A 14,456-nucleotide genomic window follows, 5' to 3' on the forward strand; every position below is an offset into this window, starting at 1 on the left:
TTGAATATGCAAATATTTTTAAAGACCGAGGACCGAGAGTGTATTTTTCGGTGAATACTCGCGATGTTTTGACCTTGTCGCGAGATAGGCTGACCCAATATATAAGGGCAACAAAAAATATCTTTCACTATTCACCAAACACTTTTCACTTTCCATTCTCCTTTCTCTCTCTACTCTATCCTCTCAAACCCTATCCCTTACACTCAAACTTCAAGATCCGGCACTCATAATCACGTATTTGATCATGAATCCAGATACTACACCCTTGGTATAACATCATAAACACCACAATCATTCGTTCATCTTCTTTTCTGGGTTCACGCGGATCGAGACGGCGGTTCTAATGAACCGTCAGCTAGATCTGTAGATAGATCTTCATATCTGTGTTGGTTTCATGATTAGAACCATCGATTAGACCTTCAGATCTTGATTATCATCTTTAATTGATAGTATTAGGTTTTATTTTGTACAGTTGTAGATCTAGGGTTTGTACATAAAGTTTGGGGTCTGATTGACCAAGTAAACCAGAGGGCTTTAGCTTCAAACTCTCTAGAAACACAATTCGGGTCTTGACGACATCTAAGGAAGGAAAAAGAATAATTCCGCATACAAAGGGTTTCGCTTCGCATGACCATGCGATGCGAAACTTCTTACTGTTTCGCTTCGCATGACCGTGCGATGCGAAACTTCTTATTGTTTCGCTTCGTGATCGATGTCGAAAGGTCAATTAAAAACATTTATAAAATACCTTTACTAGCAAGGGCAAGTAAGGTGTCGAATCCACAGGGAATCAGTGGAAAGTGCTAATCAACTTCAATACTTAGTAATACTTATGTTAAGCGGACAGACGATGTCAAGCAAGTTGAAAATTAATTTGGTTGTAAAACAATTTAAGAAAACAGTGACTACACTTCAGGTTCAGGTAATGCAATGAACTGATTGATGATAATTTATACCAATTGGGAAATCACATAGACATGATTCGTTTATTAGAATAGATAAATGATTACTAGACAAAATAGTTTGGTTATAATGATTCACAGAACTTAATTCGAAGAATTGACACAACTGAACACGGTCTATCTAATTACTAGTTCATTAATAAAAAACTAAGCATCCATCGGTGATTAATGGTAAACGGTTCAATGACGATAAGAACTTAATCCTAAATGTTGATGAACACAAACCAGATAATTGATGATAAACAAAAGTCCCGAAAACACAATTGTTTAATCAGTTCCAATAAACATATAGATTCAATCAACCAAAAGATTAATCAAACTAAATCCCAATACATGTAATGTTCAATAAAATAATCAATTCATATGAAAACCCTACACCTGAAGTGGTCACGAGTGGTTTAGCCTTGCCTCTTCATCATGATTAGCTTGATTATGGATTGGAAGGATGAAACCATGGATGATTATGGTGATTAGTAGGTGTTAGAATGGTGGAAAACGGCTCCAAAATCGTCCAAGCATGTTAGGGTATGAAGCATAGGCGGCCTAGGGTTGAACCGGGCTTAAAATAGTCAACAAAAACCTAAAAATCGCGTTTTTCCGCCCAGGCCACCGTAGCCTACGGTCTCCACACCGTAAGCTATGGTGGGACCGTAGCCTACGGTCATCAGACTCTGCTTTACGGTGACAGCCCCCTCGCACTGTTTTGCCCATAACTTCTTCGTTATAGCTCCGTTTTACGCACCGTTTTCGGCTACGTCTTCGTCTTCAAATTCTCTATCATTCCATAAAATAAAATCTTCATTTCCATTCCATATCATATGTTCCAATTTAGCTCCTTTAAGCCCCTGTAAGCTCAACTCACCTGTAAACATAAAACCACTCAAAGTAATTGTGTCCAAGACATATAAACACATAAAAATACACGATATAACTTACTTAACACACATTATTTCACCAACATATCACTTCGCATGACCATGCGATGCCAAAAATCTGTCTGTTTCGCTTCGCATGACCATGCGATGCGAAATGCCTATCTGTTTCGCTTCGCATCCCAAACAAAGCGAAATAGATTCCATGCGAAAATTTTGGACTTAGGGAAATTTTTCAGATAATCTGGACTGATGCTACTGGCCTGTTTGGACAGTATTGGACTGTTCTAACCTTGGACTATTATGGACTATTAAAACGTGTATATTATGGACTGATTGACTTATAAATAAATATACTAAATTTAACCTATCCACTTTTTAAAACTAAAATGTACATAATTAATCAACTATAAGCAATTAATTAAATTAAGTAATGAGTAAGTCTCTTGTATATAACTTATCTTTTATTGATTAGCTTTGTTTAAAGATGATTCTCACGATCTAAATGAATGATTTCAGGGTCATAATCAATTTTGTGCTCTCGGGCTTCCCAAAGGGAAAGCAGATAAAGTGTTCACTTCCATGGTCAAGGGGCTAAAGCAATCATCCCTTGCTCATGCCATCACTGTCAACCCTGTAATTTACCCCAAATGGGTTATAGACTTCTAGGCTTTTGCAAAACCAGCTGATGATGCTCTGTCATTCACTACCAAAGTTGCTGGGAAGGAGTTGACTGTCACAGAAGGGGATATTAGACGGGCATCAAAAATCACAGACGAGCCAGACTATACATATGAGAGAGGTGACAGGGCGAAGTTAGTTGATTTTGTGACACGTATGGTATATGACGCAGAATGGAAGAGCCTGGAGAGGAAGCACCTCCCGCCATATTGGAGGTTTTTATTTCACATTGTGACTCATTGCTTTGCAGATATTCATGGAGGTTTTGACAGCATGAGAGTTGATTGGGTGCGGATTATGTTTGCTTTGACCACTCGGGAAAAGTTCAACTATTCCAGAAGGATATTTTTGTGTATGATGGCAAATGCAAAGAACGACTCCACCTGGCTCATGTATCCAAGGTTTGTTCAGATGCTATTAGACGATATGATTCTTGATGTTCCCATGCCACCCCACAAGAAGGCCAAAGACAAGAAGTCCCTTCCTGAGCCTTATCATGTGAACGAGATCAATTTGTCTATTTTTGGTGTATTTTTGAGCACAAAAGGCAAGGGACATCAGTATGGAGGACCAAGACCGGGTCCTAAGTTTGGTTTGTTTGAGGAGACAGAGCCTGCTGGGGATGAGGCTTCTGTTGAAAGTGGAGAGATGGTTGAGACTGAGCCTGAGGTTGAGGCAGAAAAGAGTGACTCGTTTGAGGAGCCAGCTGAAGAAAGGACGAAAGCCAAGCATGATCTGAAACAGAAGGCCACTGACAAGCCTTCTGTTGGGGGTACTTCTGGCAAGGGCAAGGAGGTTGAAGAGGAAGAGGAGGAAGACGTCCAGCCCTTGAAGCGTTTGAAGAGACTTGGGGACTCCAAGAAGCCTCCCAAGCTCATTGTCAAGCTTCCCTCTCAAGGTAAACCCTCTGATCCGCCTGTAGTTACACAAGAGACCCTAGTTAAAGCCCTTAGGGACCTAGATGTTTCCAAAATCAAGATACCTGTCTACAAGAAACCCAAAACCAGAAAGAAAGCCAAAGCCAAGCTAACCAAAACAATGCTCCATGACTCACCCGAATCCTCACCCTCACTCTCACCCAAGGACCAACCCATTTCAACCTTCCTACCAAAATTACCTGACTCACCACCTCAATCACAACCACAACCACAACCAACAACTCCACCCGAACAACCAACCCAAACCGAACCCTTAGAATCCACACCACCTCCGCAACCAAAACCAATCCAAACCGAACCCGAGCCATCCCAAACCACAACACCACCCACACAACCTATCACTAAACCCACATTCACCTCAATATTCACATCCTCCATTTTTAGCTCACCTATCCAAACCACAAGCCTATGGATCCAAACCGTCATTACCTCACCACAAACAAAACAAGCAACACCATCAAACTTAGAAACCATACCATACATATCTCTTCTCTCAATACCAATCCTCTCAACACCATCCACCTTCACAACCTCACCAATACCTACCCAATCCATTACCGTAACTTTTCAAATCACCTCACCACCCACTATGTCCACTACTCCACCATCCACAATCTTCTCACCAAAACCCATCACCAAGGGGAAGTCTTTGACGCCTCCAGTGTAGATCCTATCCTCGATAGGATCATCGCCCTAGAGGAATCTAATGCAAAGAGGGCTGAACGTGAGTTGGTCCTGCTCCAATACATCAGAACCCAAAAGAAGAAAGAGCGTGAGGACGCGGTTACACATGCAAAGTTGGTGTCACGGGTTCAGGTCTTGGAAGAACAAAATGAGCTGAATGATGCTGTAAGACCCGAACCTCGGGAATCCTACAGTTGGTAATCATATCCCAAAATTCTCAAAAATTTAAAACCAAACATGTTCATCTTATTAAAATCAGTTCAGAGTTATAAACATCGGAATAATAAACATTAAAATTCCCAAAAACCAGGAAAAGTGCCCAAAACCAAAATTTAAATGCTTATAGTAATAAATTAAAAGAAACAGTTTGCGTTATTAATTCTTCGACTAGATATGCCTTCAACCGTCCGAGTAGTCTCTAGCACGTCCAAGCGGTAATCTCCAATCCTCAACCTGAAAATCAATCTAACATAAACACAAAGTCAGCTTGAGCTAAGTGAGATCAAGTTTTCAATAAGTAACATCCATTAAACAATTTAACTCCATAACTATAAAATGTGGGAGAAAATCATAAGTAAATAGATATATAACTTTTCTTGGTCAAATCATGGGTAAATAAAATAATAAATAACTCTTCTTGATCAAATCATAAGTAAATAGAACAATAAATATCTTTTCATGATCAAACACACAACACGGGCCTCCTCACCCCGGGTCTTCCCCAAGTAATATATTTGACCCGACCACGGTTTAACAGAACGGCGGGCCTCCTCACCCCGGGTCATCCCAAGTAATATAATTGACCCGCTGGGATATTAACATTCAACACGGGCCTCCTCACCCCGGGTCTTCCCCGAGTAATATATTTGACCCAGTCACAGTTTACCAACACATACACATTCACATACACACTTACAACATCTAATTCAAACATTCAACCAAACCATATCATCACATTCAATCCATAAATAATGGATAATCTAGGAATTAATACTAGGCCTAATAGCAACCTCGAGCCTAGCCCACAAGTAATATGTATAACATTAAGAAACATACGATAACAACGAGTCTAAAATATCCTAAGGCATAGGATATCATTCAAACATAACTTTCTAAATGCACAATCACGAATAAGACCATGTAATACCATCCAAATAGTTTAAACGAGTAAAATCGGGTAAAATTGTAATACGGTGTGTATGCTAGCACAAAATGTAAAAAGATTAAAAGGGGCATCATGAACTCACTTGTCACAAGGCACTATTTCACCATGAGCTAGAGAACCCCTAAGTATCCCCACAACTCAAACGCCTGTCGGTTTACATACAATCATTACTAACGACATCGAAAGGACTTGTTTACCCTACGAGATGTTCTAACATGGTTCGAGTTACCTAAAGCCTCGACCTCAAAAAACTCAATCATAACAGCCCCGGGGCCTTACATTCACCAACGCGACCCTTAGATACTCCGGGGAATAAAGAATTCCCAAATTACCCTTGGAAGCACTAGGTGACACCAACACGCGCGTTTAAGAGTTGTTTAGGCAATTAACAACCAACTTAGCCCCCTGTGGACCCAATATGATAAATTCACAGCCAACAAGTCGACACGACGCTACACGAGTCAAATGGGTCGGTAACTCGCAAGCATAACGCACCAACTAATCAATAAACGCGAATATGCGTTGTACCGACCCGTTTGAGTAACCGGCAACCAATTCAGCCCCAATACTTATAAAAATCATTTTCCAACAGCCCGTACATTAAACCGAAGCTATCCGAACTGAATTGGTCATCACTTACTTCATCCCTCGTGTTAAATGCAACAAAACACTATTCTAGACAACCGAAAACTAGTTTTCAATCTACAACTAGTTGACCAATCAAACGAACACCAATGCGCATAATTTTAAAGTATGTTATACTAGACATACCTAGGAAAATTTCGGTGTAAAAATCTCAACCAAAACAGTCCCGAAGTTACTCAATTGGACAGCCACCCGGTAAGCCTAAAAACAACCGTTTTTCGACGAATAAACGCGCCATATGGATGAATTAAGGTGAAAAAGAGTTGAAACAATATAGTACCAACCTGGAACGAACCTCGGGAGGCTGGATGGTGGCTGATTTGCACGCTAAACGAGAGAGGGGGGTCTAGGGGGCGCCGATCGGGATTAGGGTATCGGTTAGGGTTTATTTTTTTATATAAATAAACTATTAACAATATACATTCTGGCCCCTCCACTTTACTAATGGTTGAACTTGTTAAGTATGATAAGCTTACGAGGGTGGCAAGGAGCTCCCGGAAGAATTCCAGATCAAGCCCGAAAGGTATACACAACACTACAAGGTTAAACCTTTTAACGGAAATTAACGGACGTCACAAATGCTCTCATTGAAAGTCAAAGATTACTGATCAACAATCTCCAAGACCGTATTCAGAATCAACAACAACTGCTCACCACTGAAGCTCTGAAAAACGCAAATCAACTAGCTGAGTGCCAGAAGGTGTCTGATCGGGTTGAGACACTTGAAAGGAACTTACCAGCTGCTAATGCTCTTGAAGAAAGTCTGAAAAGGAATATCAAGGATGCTACAACCAAATGGGATGTTGAAAAGGAGGCCACAAACTCCAGAGTCTCAATGCTTGTAGGTCAGCTAGCCTCCTCTGCCTCTCTCGGTACACTTATGGCAGAAAACAATCAATTCAGAACTGAGATACAGGCCATCAATACAAAGATCAAGGAGCACGACCGTCTGAATGAGCTTCAATTAAAGACGAATTAGGAGTTCGTGAGCAAGCATCAAGCCGCCTCTGATCGTACGAGAATGCATGAGGACGACTTTCATGGCCTGGAGGATCGACTTGACGCTGTGTTTAGAGGCTGGAGAAGGTCTGGTGAGACTTCTAGGATTGGTGGTACACAACCTGCTGCAGGTCCAAGTGTGGCCTTGCAAAGAGCTCAGGTTGTGGGATCGGAGGGCGAGGCTACTGTTGGTCATATTGTACAACAAGTTGGCCAAACCAAAAGTGGTGTGGGTACCAATTTGGGTCCTGACCTCAGGCCCAAGCTGGTGGTGATGAAAAAGGAGAAGAAATGATGGTGATGACGAAGATGAGGAAGACGATGATGATATGGACGACAACGTTCACGATAGTTTTGATGAAGATGATGACGATGGTGCAGGAGGAGATGGTGGAGATGCTGGAGACAGTGCAGCAGGAGGTGGAGGTGGAGGTAACACTCAATCACCTCCACACACTCAAGAACATACTCAAGACCCTGCTGCACATGACTCTGCTAGCAGAGTCAGGGAAGACGACTCGAGAATTGATGATATATATATAACGAGTTGTTTCCTGCAGGTAACATTGCAGGTATTCTGGATGCTTTCATTGAAGCAGGAAAAATGATAGAACTGGCACAAGCTCATCAAGCGAAGAACGCAGTTGATGATGATGATTACATCAACTACTCGCCGAATCCTGACACACCATTAGTTCAAGATCAAGCTTCAGAGGCTCCTGCAAGCGATCCAGTCATTGATACAGCCGCAAGCTTGACACACGAACCACCAAAGAAGAAAAGAAAGACCCACATTGTATCAAGTCGCGCCTGTGCCCGCTCGCTCAACTACCCTTATCATGACGATTCGCTGATTGTCTATGCGAAGTATGATAAGGAGAACAACTGTTGGGCTATAAGAAGATATAGCGGAGATCTGATCTATCTAACTATCTTCGAAATGCTCTAGGCCGTGGTGAGTATGATGATACATTGGAAGCTGGGTCAAGACTTATCTTCATCATCAATCGAAGGTCGGCTACAAAGACTTCGTGTTGAATAAGGGTCGAAAGTACAAGAACCCTCGAGAGATAGACCCAGCCACTGGAGAGCCACGAATCATGTGGAGATACAGGGCACCAAAAGACTGTCACGTTATCTATCATGGTAAGCCCTATCTCCCTAACACTCTCCGAGATTTTATTGGCTAGGAGTTCGATAACACTACAGGTGAGGCCGTCATCCACTGCCGTGATATGCACGAGATTCGTATGTTTGATGAGCACGAGCTTATGGGTCTACACATTGAGGATGTGAAGAAGCTCTACAACTCACCTCTTGGGACTGTCGAGGATCTGGGTCGTCAAAACACTGACCGGATAGTTGAAGCCTTCAAAAAGTTTGTTAGAAGACTTGTTGAACTTCCACTAACCGAGGACGAATGTCTGGAGTACGGCACCGACGGGTTCCAATACTAAAGACTAGAGGGAGATTGTTGGGTCCCGTTTTGTGTTATTAGTCTTTTGTATTGGTTCGTTTATATATTTGGGCCATTTGGTCACTTTTGTATGTCTTGGGCTTTAGTTGTTCACTTTATATGTATTAGGCCCAAGGGAAATATGTAAACAAGCCCATTGGGCACTTGACAATGACAAGTTTCTCATGCATGCTTCCCTATAAATAGAAAGCATGCCATGAGATAAAGAACCTTTTGCCAAATTCTCTAACTATCACATACTTTCTCTCTCTCTCTCTCTACCCGAAATAACCTCTCAAGATCTGAGACCACTTAGGTGACTTGGTGTGATTTCCGCTAGCACTAAGTTCAGTTGATCCAAAGAATGTTGTTTGATCCACCCACGTTTCGGGACCTACAGTCTCATTTTAGGAATTTAATCATTTATCTAACAGTATTTATAAGGTTACTCTCAATACAGGTTTGGATGGTTAGATTTGAGACATGCATTTGGAAAGCGAATTTTCATTTAAGTTAGTTCGGAATTTTATTGATCTCCACGTTCTTCCGAAGGGTGTCACTTCGACTAGGTGGAATCGGTTTGTGCAGAGGAAAGTGAATATTTTGGCTTGGAATCTTCTTTAGGATCGGCTTCTGATGAAAACTAACTTTAGTAATAACGGTATGGATATCCCTTCGATCTTATGCTATTTATGTGGCAGCGTTGTTTAGACAACTGACATGTTTTTGTTGACTGTAATGTGGCTGCTATATATTGGAAGTTTGTTGAGCAATTGGCTCCGGATGATCTTTCCCACTTAATTGGGGCCTTCGATTTGGCTTTCTTGTTGGACTCGTCTAGTTTTTCAAAAAAGAGAAGATTGAAGTTGGTAGGATAACATTTTTGGAGACATAGGAACGATAACATTTATGGAGCCAGAGGAACGATCAACATCGTTCAAAAGAACAAGAACCAGCTGACCACATCATATCCCGAACACACGAAGCACAGTGTACAACAATTCATATCACAACCAACAATAATTAATAGTCCGAAAGGCAGCACTCCAAACCCACAACCACTTTGAGCATTGATATAGAGTTAGTCCCAAAAGATTACATGGAGCATACATTAGAAACAATATTACCATGAATGTATCACAAAACAACAAGATGGATACTGGAACAGAAAAAATAAACAGCATTAAAGAAACTACAAAGAAATGATCCACGCGGACCTAATGGCTCCTTATCTTGGCCCTGAGAGTATAGATGACGGTAATAGTGTGAAATCTTTTTGGTTTCCAACTTCTGTTTCCTGAACTCTTAGATCTGTGAAGTTGTAATCCAAGTTCGAGTCAACATTTGTGCCTCCTTCTAACACCTTAACCACCGCTGACATAGAAGGCCTTTTCTTCAAATTTGTTTGTAAACACCAAGCAGCCACTTTCATCATCTCCACCACTTCAGTATTGTGTAATAGCATATCTTCACTGTGTTGGTCAACCATATCTAACAACGTTCCTAGCTCCGAACATTTTTGAAAGACAAATAGCAAGTGCTCGCTTTCTTCCGGCTGAAATCTATCGAAAATTTTCCTGCCACACAAGGTCTCCAAGAGAACGATCCCAAAGCTGTATACATCATGCTTTTCAGTAATAATTGAGTTCCGCCATTCCGGAGCAATATAGCCAGGGGTTCCTTTTATGGAAGTCATCACTTGGGATTGATTTTTGTCAATAAGCCTAGATAACCCAAAATCAGATACTTTGGCATTGAAATCATTGTCAAGAAGTATGTTTTGAGGTTTAATATCAAGATGCACAATTTTTTGCCTACAATCTTCGTGGAGATATGCTAAACCTTTCGCTATATGAAGAATAATCTTTTTTCTACATTCCCATTCGAGTATGTGCTGCCGAACTCCATGGTAAATCCACCGATCTAATGATCCGTTACTCATGAAATCATACACTAGAAATCTTTGTGATTTCCATGTACAGAACCCTCGAAGTCTAACCAGATTCACATGGTGAATGCTGCCAATAGATTGAACCTCAGCTAGGAATGATTTCTTAACACGCGCAAGACCTTCAAGACATTTTACTGCAATCTTTGTGCCATCATCGAGACTTCCTTCGAAAACTGATCCATATCCTCCTTCACCAAGTTTTTTACTAAAATTTTCTGTAGCTGTTTTCAGTTCTTCATAAGAAAACCGAGTCGGCATTCCTGGCAATTGATCTAAATACTCTTCCTCCATTACAACATTCGTTTTTCGCTTGTGGATTAGGTACATAATAAACCCTATTGCCACAAGTAGAAGAAGAAAACTTCCAATTGTAGGGCCTACAACTCTTGCCACTTGATGAGTTGAAGGGGGTGATGTTGCATTCTGAACTTTTATGAAAGCTGAAGCATGATAGTATGGATCAGCTGTCTTTATTGTAAATATCTCTGAAGGTAGATAACATTCTCCAGTTGAAGCATTTGAAACATACTGAAAAAAAGCTGCTTTGCATGAGCAGTTGTTTAGACATGCTTGTTTGCAAGTCTCCATATTCACACCTTCCATGTCCGCAATAGAGATGAAGTACTTGACATTCTGAAGTGTGATAAAATCTTGCTCTTGTGTAGAATTGCATGTGAGGGGAGTTATTTCAGAGCATCCCAGGTCAGGTTGGCCATCATTCACTGGCCTAAAATATTCGTTTATGGGACAAATACATTGTTGATTAGACAAGCAAATGGAATTTCTTCCGCAAACCAAAGGAAAATCACACTCTCCTAATTGATCATTAGTAGTAAGATCGTCTACCACTTTCCACCCAATTGGTGGCAATTGCCATTCAAACACTTTCAAATGCCCATCTGGCATGAACTTCATATACTGAGCTGATGATGTTTCTGGTATGTCAATCACACCATTAGGTAGGCCACTTGGGTTGGAAGAATCTACGAAGAATGACAAACTTCCATTTAAGAACCTAATGTACCTTCTTCCTTTATTAATTGCAAAGGTGTCATATAGATATTCATATGGATTGTAAAACCATCTATAATAGACTTGAGGTGGATTTGATTCAACATAAGCTTCAGAACCATTATCTGTGACTTGAAAAGAAAACATACCTTCCGACAAATTGTTTAAGGAAACACTAGATATCAGTTTTTGACCTTGAAACAGATTTTGGCCAGGTAACAAACAGTCTGTTGGATAATCAAAAGATTGCCAAACTATTGAGTTCAAGTGATCAAATAGCACCAGATTACCTGTTTCAGTTAGGTTCATGCCAACAACGGATTTTCCAGTAGTGTTGGTGGTCCAAACTATGCTTCCATCTACATCCTGTAGGAACAGTTCTCCAGCTGCAGTGAAATTCAGTATCGCATTCTTTCTGACCGGATGGTCACGGTTAGCTGACCAAACGACCTGAGTATCTGAGTATCTGGATGGAGAAATGAATATGGCAAAGAGGTAAGAGGTACAATTTCCTTCACAAAAGAAGCCACAGATGAATTGAGTTACATATGTTTCGCTAAGGAGTAAGGGTTGGTCATATGAGTTATGGATGGTCCATGTAGTGGAAAGATCTGCCGTGGGATATAATTGAGCAGTGGGCGAGTAGCAACATAATTTGAGAACTAGAAAAAAGGCCAAGAAGAAGCTATCAATCCTCATGGCTGATCAACACTTGTATGAAGAACCTTTGAAGAATTAATGCATAATTCAAAATACCCGATAGGCCCATATGTTATATCACTATATGTCATGAAGCCAAGTCAATGCTATAGTTGACTTGTTTGAGCCAAGCTTAAACGTGTTGGACCAACCACTAGTTGGAGCCAAAACTTTGTAATCAGAAAACTATTTGTCAATGCATCTTTAATGAAGAATGCATTTTTCAAAATACCTAATCTGTGAGCAAGAAAGTCAATGATATAGTTTCATTCTCAATTATTGGATAAAGCCGTGTCATGAACATGTAATCGAAAACCTATGGGATGAAAACCATTATTTAAAGAGAATTAAACATGAAATTTATAAGCAGCAAATTCATTATTAGTTACTTCTGTTGGCCCAGATGGATCAAACAATCAGATCAAACGAACTTATCAAACAAACAAACACGAGATATTGGGGTGACAACCCTCGATTCTTTTCATATATTAAACGAACTTAACAAACGAGCATAACTTCACGAACATACAAGGAGAAAAGGACTTCTCTTGACTCTCTTAAATAAAACTAATAATTTAGACCCTACTTATAGATTAACTAAACTTGCTCTCCAAGCCAAACCTAACTTGGGAAACAAGGCAAACTTATTCTAGAATAATCCATATCAAAATAAACTTAACAAAACAAACCCTCAACTTTATTGATAATTCAAGATTAACCTTATTCACCCCCTTAATCTTGAATTTGTACCACCAGGGTCTTGAATTCCCAATAGCACTCTCAACTCTTCAATTTTAATCACTAGTTCGTCTTTATCCTTTCTTTTTCAACTGTTTGTAACAAAACCTGTTAACAGGTTCTTCACGCTCATCATTCAAACCATTCACATTAATCTCATACACAACTTCACTCTCCACATTCTTTTTTTTCACTTTTATTTTCTTTCTTTGCTTATCAAAACTTGCAGATTGTTTATTCTTTCTTTCTTTATCAGCCCATACTAGGTTTTTCTTTCTAACTATTCTTCTGAACTTTTCATTCGGTATTGACTTTTTATGAACAAATGCTCGATTGTTGACATTCACACATACTTCTAAATCTATAGTCTTGTTAGCTGCATCATTCCTTTCATTCAATTCCATAATCTTTCTCTCATCATCACGATTAGTAGAAGATTTTTTGCTTTGTTTCTTCTCACTTATCTTAATAGTTTTCTCATCTTCAAGGTTGTTTAAGTCAGAAAAACATATCTGAAGATTCACAATCTTCTTTTTTTTTCTGAAGAAATTCTTTCTTTTTCTTCATTCAATATTTCATTTTCTTTACTTTCTAAAATAGCTTACAAAGCTTTTTCTATCTTTGCAGCTTCATGCACTTCTTTTTTACGTGCTTGTTCTTCTTGAACAATCGGATCCAATCTTTCTTTCTTAGCGGCTTCTTGAGCTGCTTTTTCTTCTTCTACCTTCCGTACATAATCAATTCCAAGAAATTGAATCTTCAAAGCATGCCATACTTCCTTAGCATTCATGAGTATGCCAACTTGTACCAAGATGTCTTCCCGTAGGGTTTGACATATGAACCCAATGCTGTCTACATCTTCCTTTCATCTACAGCTACGCGACTGGAGGTTCAACAACTTCCCAAAAACCATACTCTTTCAGAAATCCCTCCATCATGGTCGACCATACTTTGTAGTTCGATTTCGTCAATACTGGAAGTCCTCCACTTACCATATTTACTTTCTTATCTGATTTTCTCTTTAAGTTGGAATTGATTCCTGATCCCAAAACCAATCTCCAACAAATAACCAAACACCACAAACTTTGCTTTCATATTATTCAGCAAGAAAAAACTTTCTTGATTAACTTACTTAATTACTTTATGTTTGTTGTTTTATCAATTAACAATAGCACTTCAAACAGGTGTGTGCATGCCTTGCTTATTATTCTTTTCTTCAATCAACAAGAACCACTAATTTTTGAGGTAGCTTAAAATCCATAACTACCTGCTTGTATGGTTTCAAAAATAATTCCACCGACTTCCCTTGAATGCCAAATAAAGCTTATTATAGTTAATTAATTGTGACTACTCTCACCTTTTTCAATAAGGAGCAAAGAGTTACCACCTTTTTCTTGAACGGAACTAATTATCCACCGTCTTAAAGAACCTCAAACGAGCATCTCCTTTAATTTTCAACCTTACGTTCTTGTTGCAATCAACCGGTTTCTCCAAACCGAGCAAAGTAACGCAAAACTTCACGTAAATACGAGCCGTAGCTCTGATACCAATTGTTGGCCCAGATGGATCAAACAATCAGATCAAACGAACTTATTAAACAAACAAACACGAGATATCGGGGTGACAACCCTTGACTCTTTTCATATATTAAACGA

The 14,456-nt window shown here is 39.7% G+C and overlaps 1 protein-coding gene across 1 annotated transcript; it reads right to left on the reverse strand.

Annotated features, from left to right (window-relative positions):
* Window positions 1-9,250: 9,250 nt before the first annotated feature.
* LOC143626479 (G-type lectin S-receptor-like serine/threonine-protein kinase SD2-5) lies at window positions 9,251-12,063 on the reverse strand. Its single transcript, XM_077096563.1, has one exon. The coding sequence runs from the start codon at window positions 12,061-12,063 to the stop codon at window positions 9,631-9,633; it is 2,433 nt and encodes an 810-aa protein (XP_076952678.1). The 3' UTR covers window positions 9,251-9,630.
* Window positions 12,064-14,456: the final 2,393 nt, after the last annotated feature.

The sequence above is a fragment of the Bidens hawaiensis genome, unplaced genomic scaffold (genome assembly GCF_021521415.1).
Source record: "Bidens hawaiensis isolate Kalapana, Puna unplaced genomic scaffold, B.hawaiensis_p1.1 tig00004412_1, whole genome shotgun sequence".
Lineage (NCBI taxonomy): Eukaryota > Viridiplantae > Streptophyta > Magnoliopsida > Asterales > Asteraceae > Bidens > Bidens hawaiensis.

Coding starts and splice junctions, on each gene's coding strand:
- LOC143626479 (XM_077096563.1), bottom strand. CDS start 12,063: ATGAGGATTGATAGCTTCTTCTTGGCCTTTTTTCTAGTTCTCAAATTA.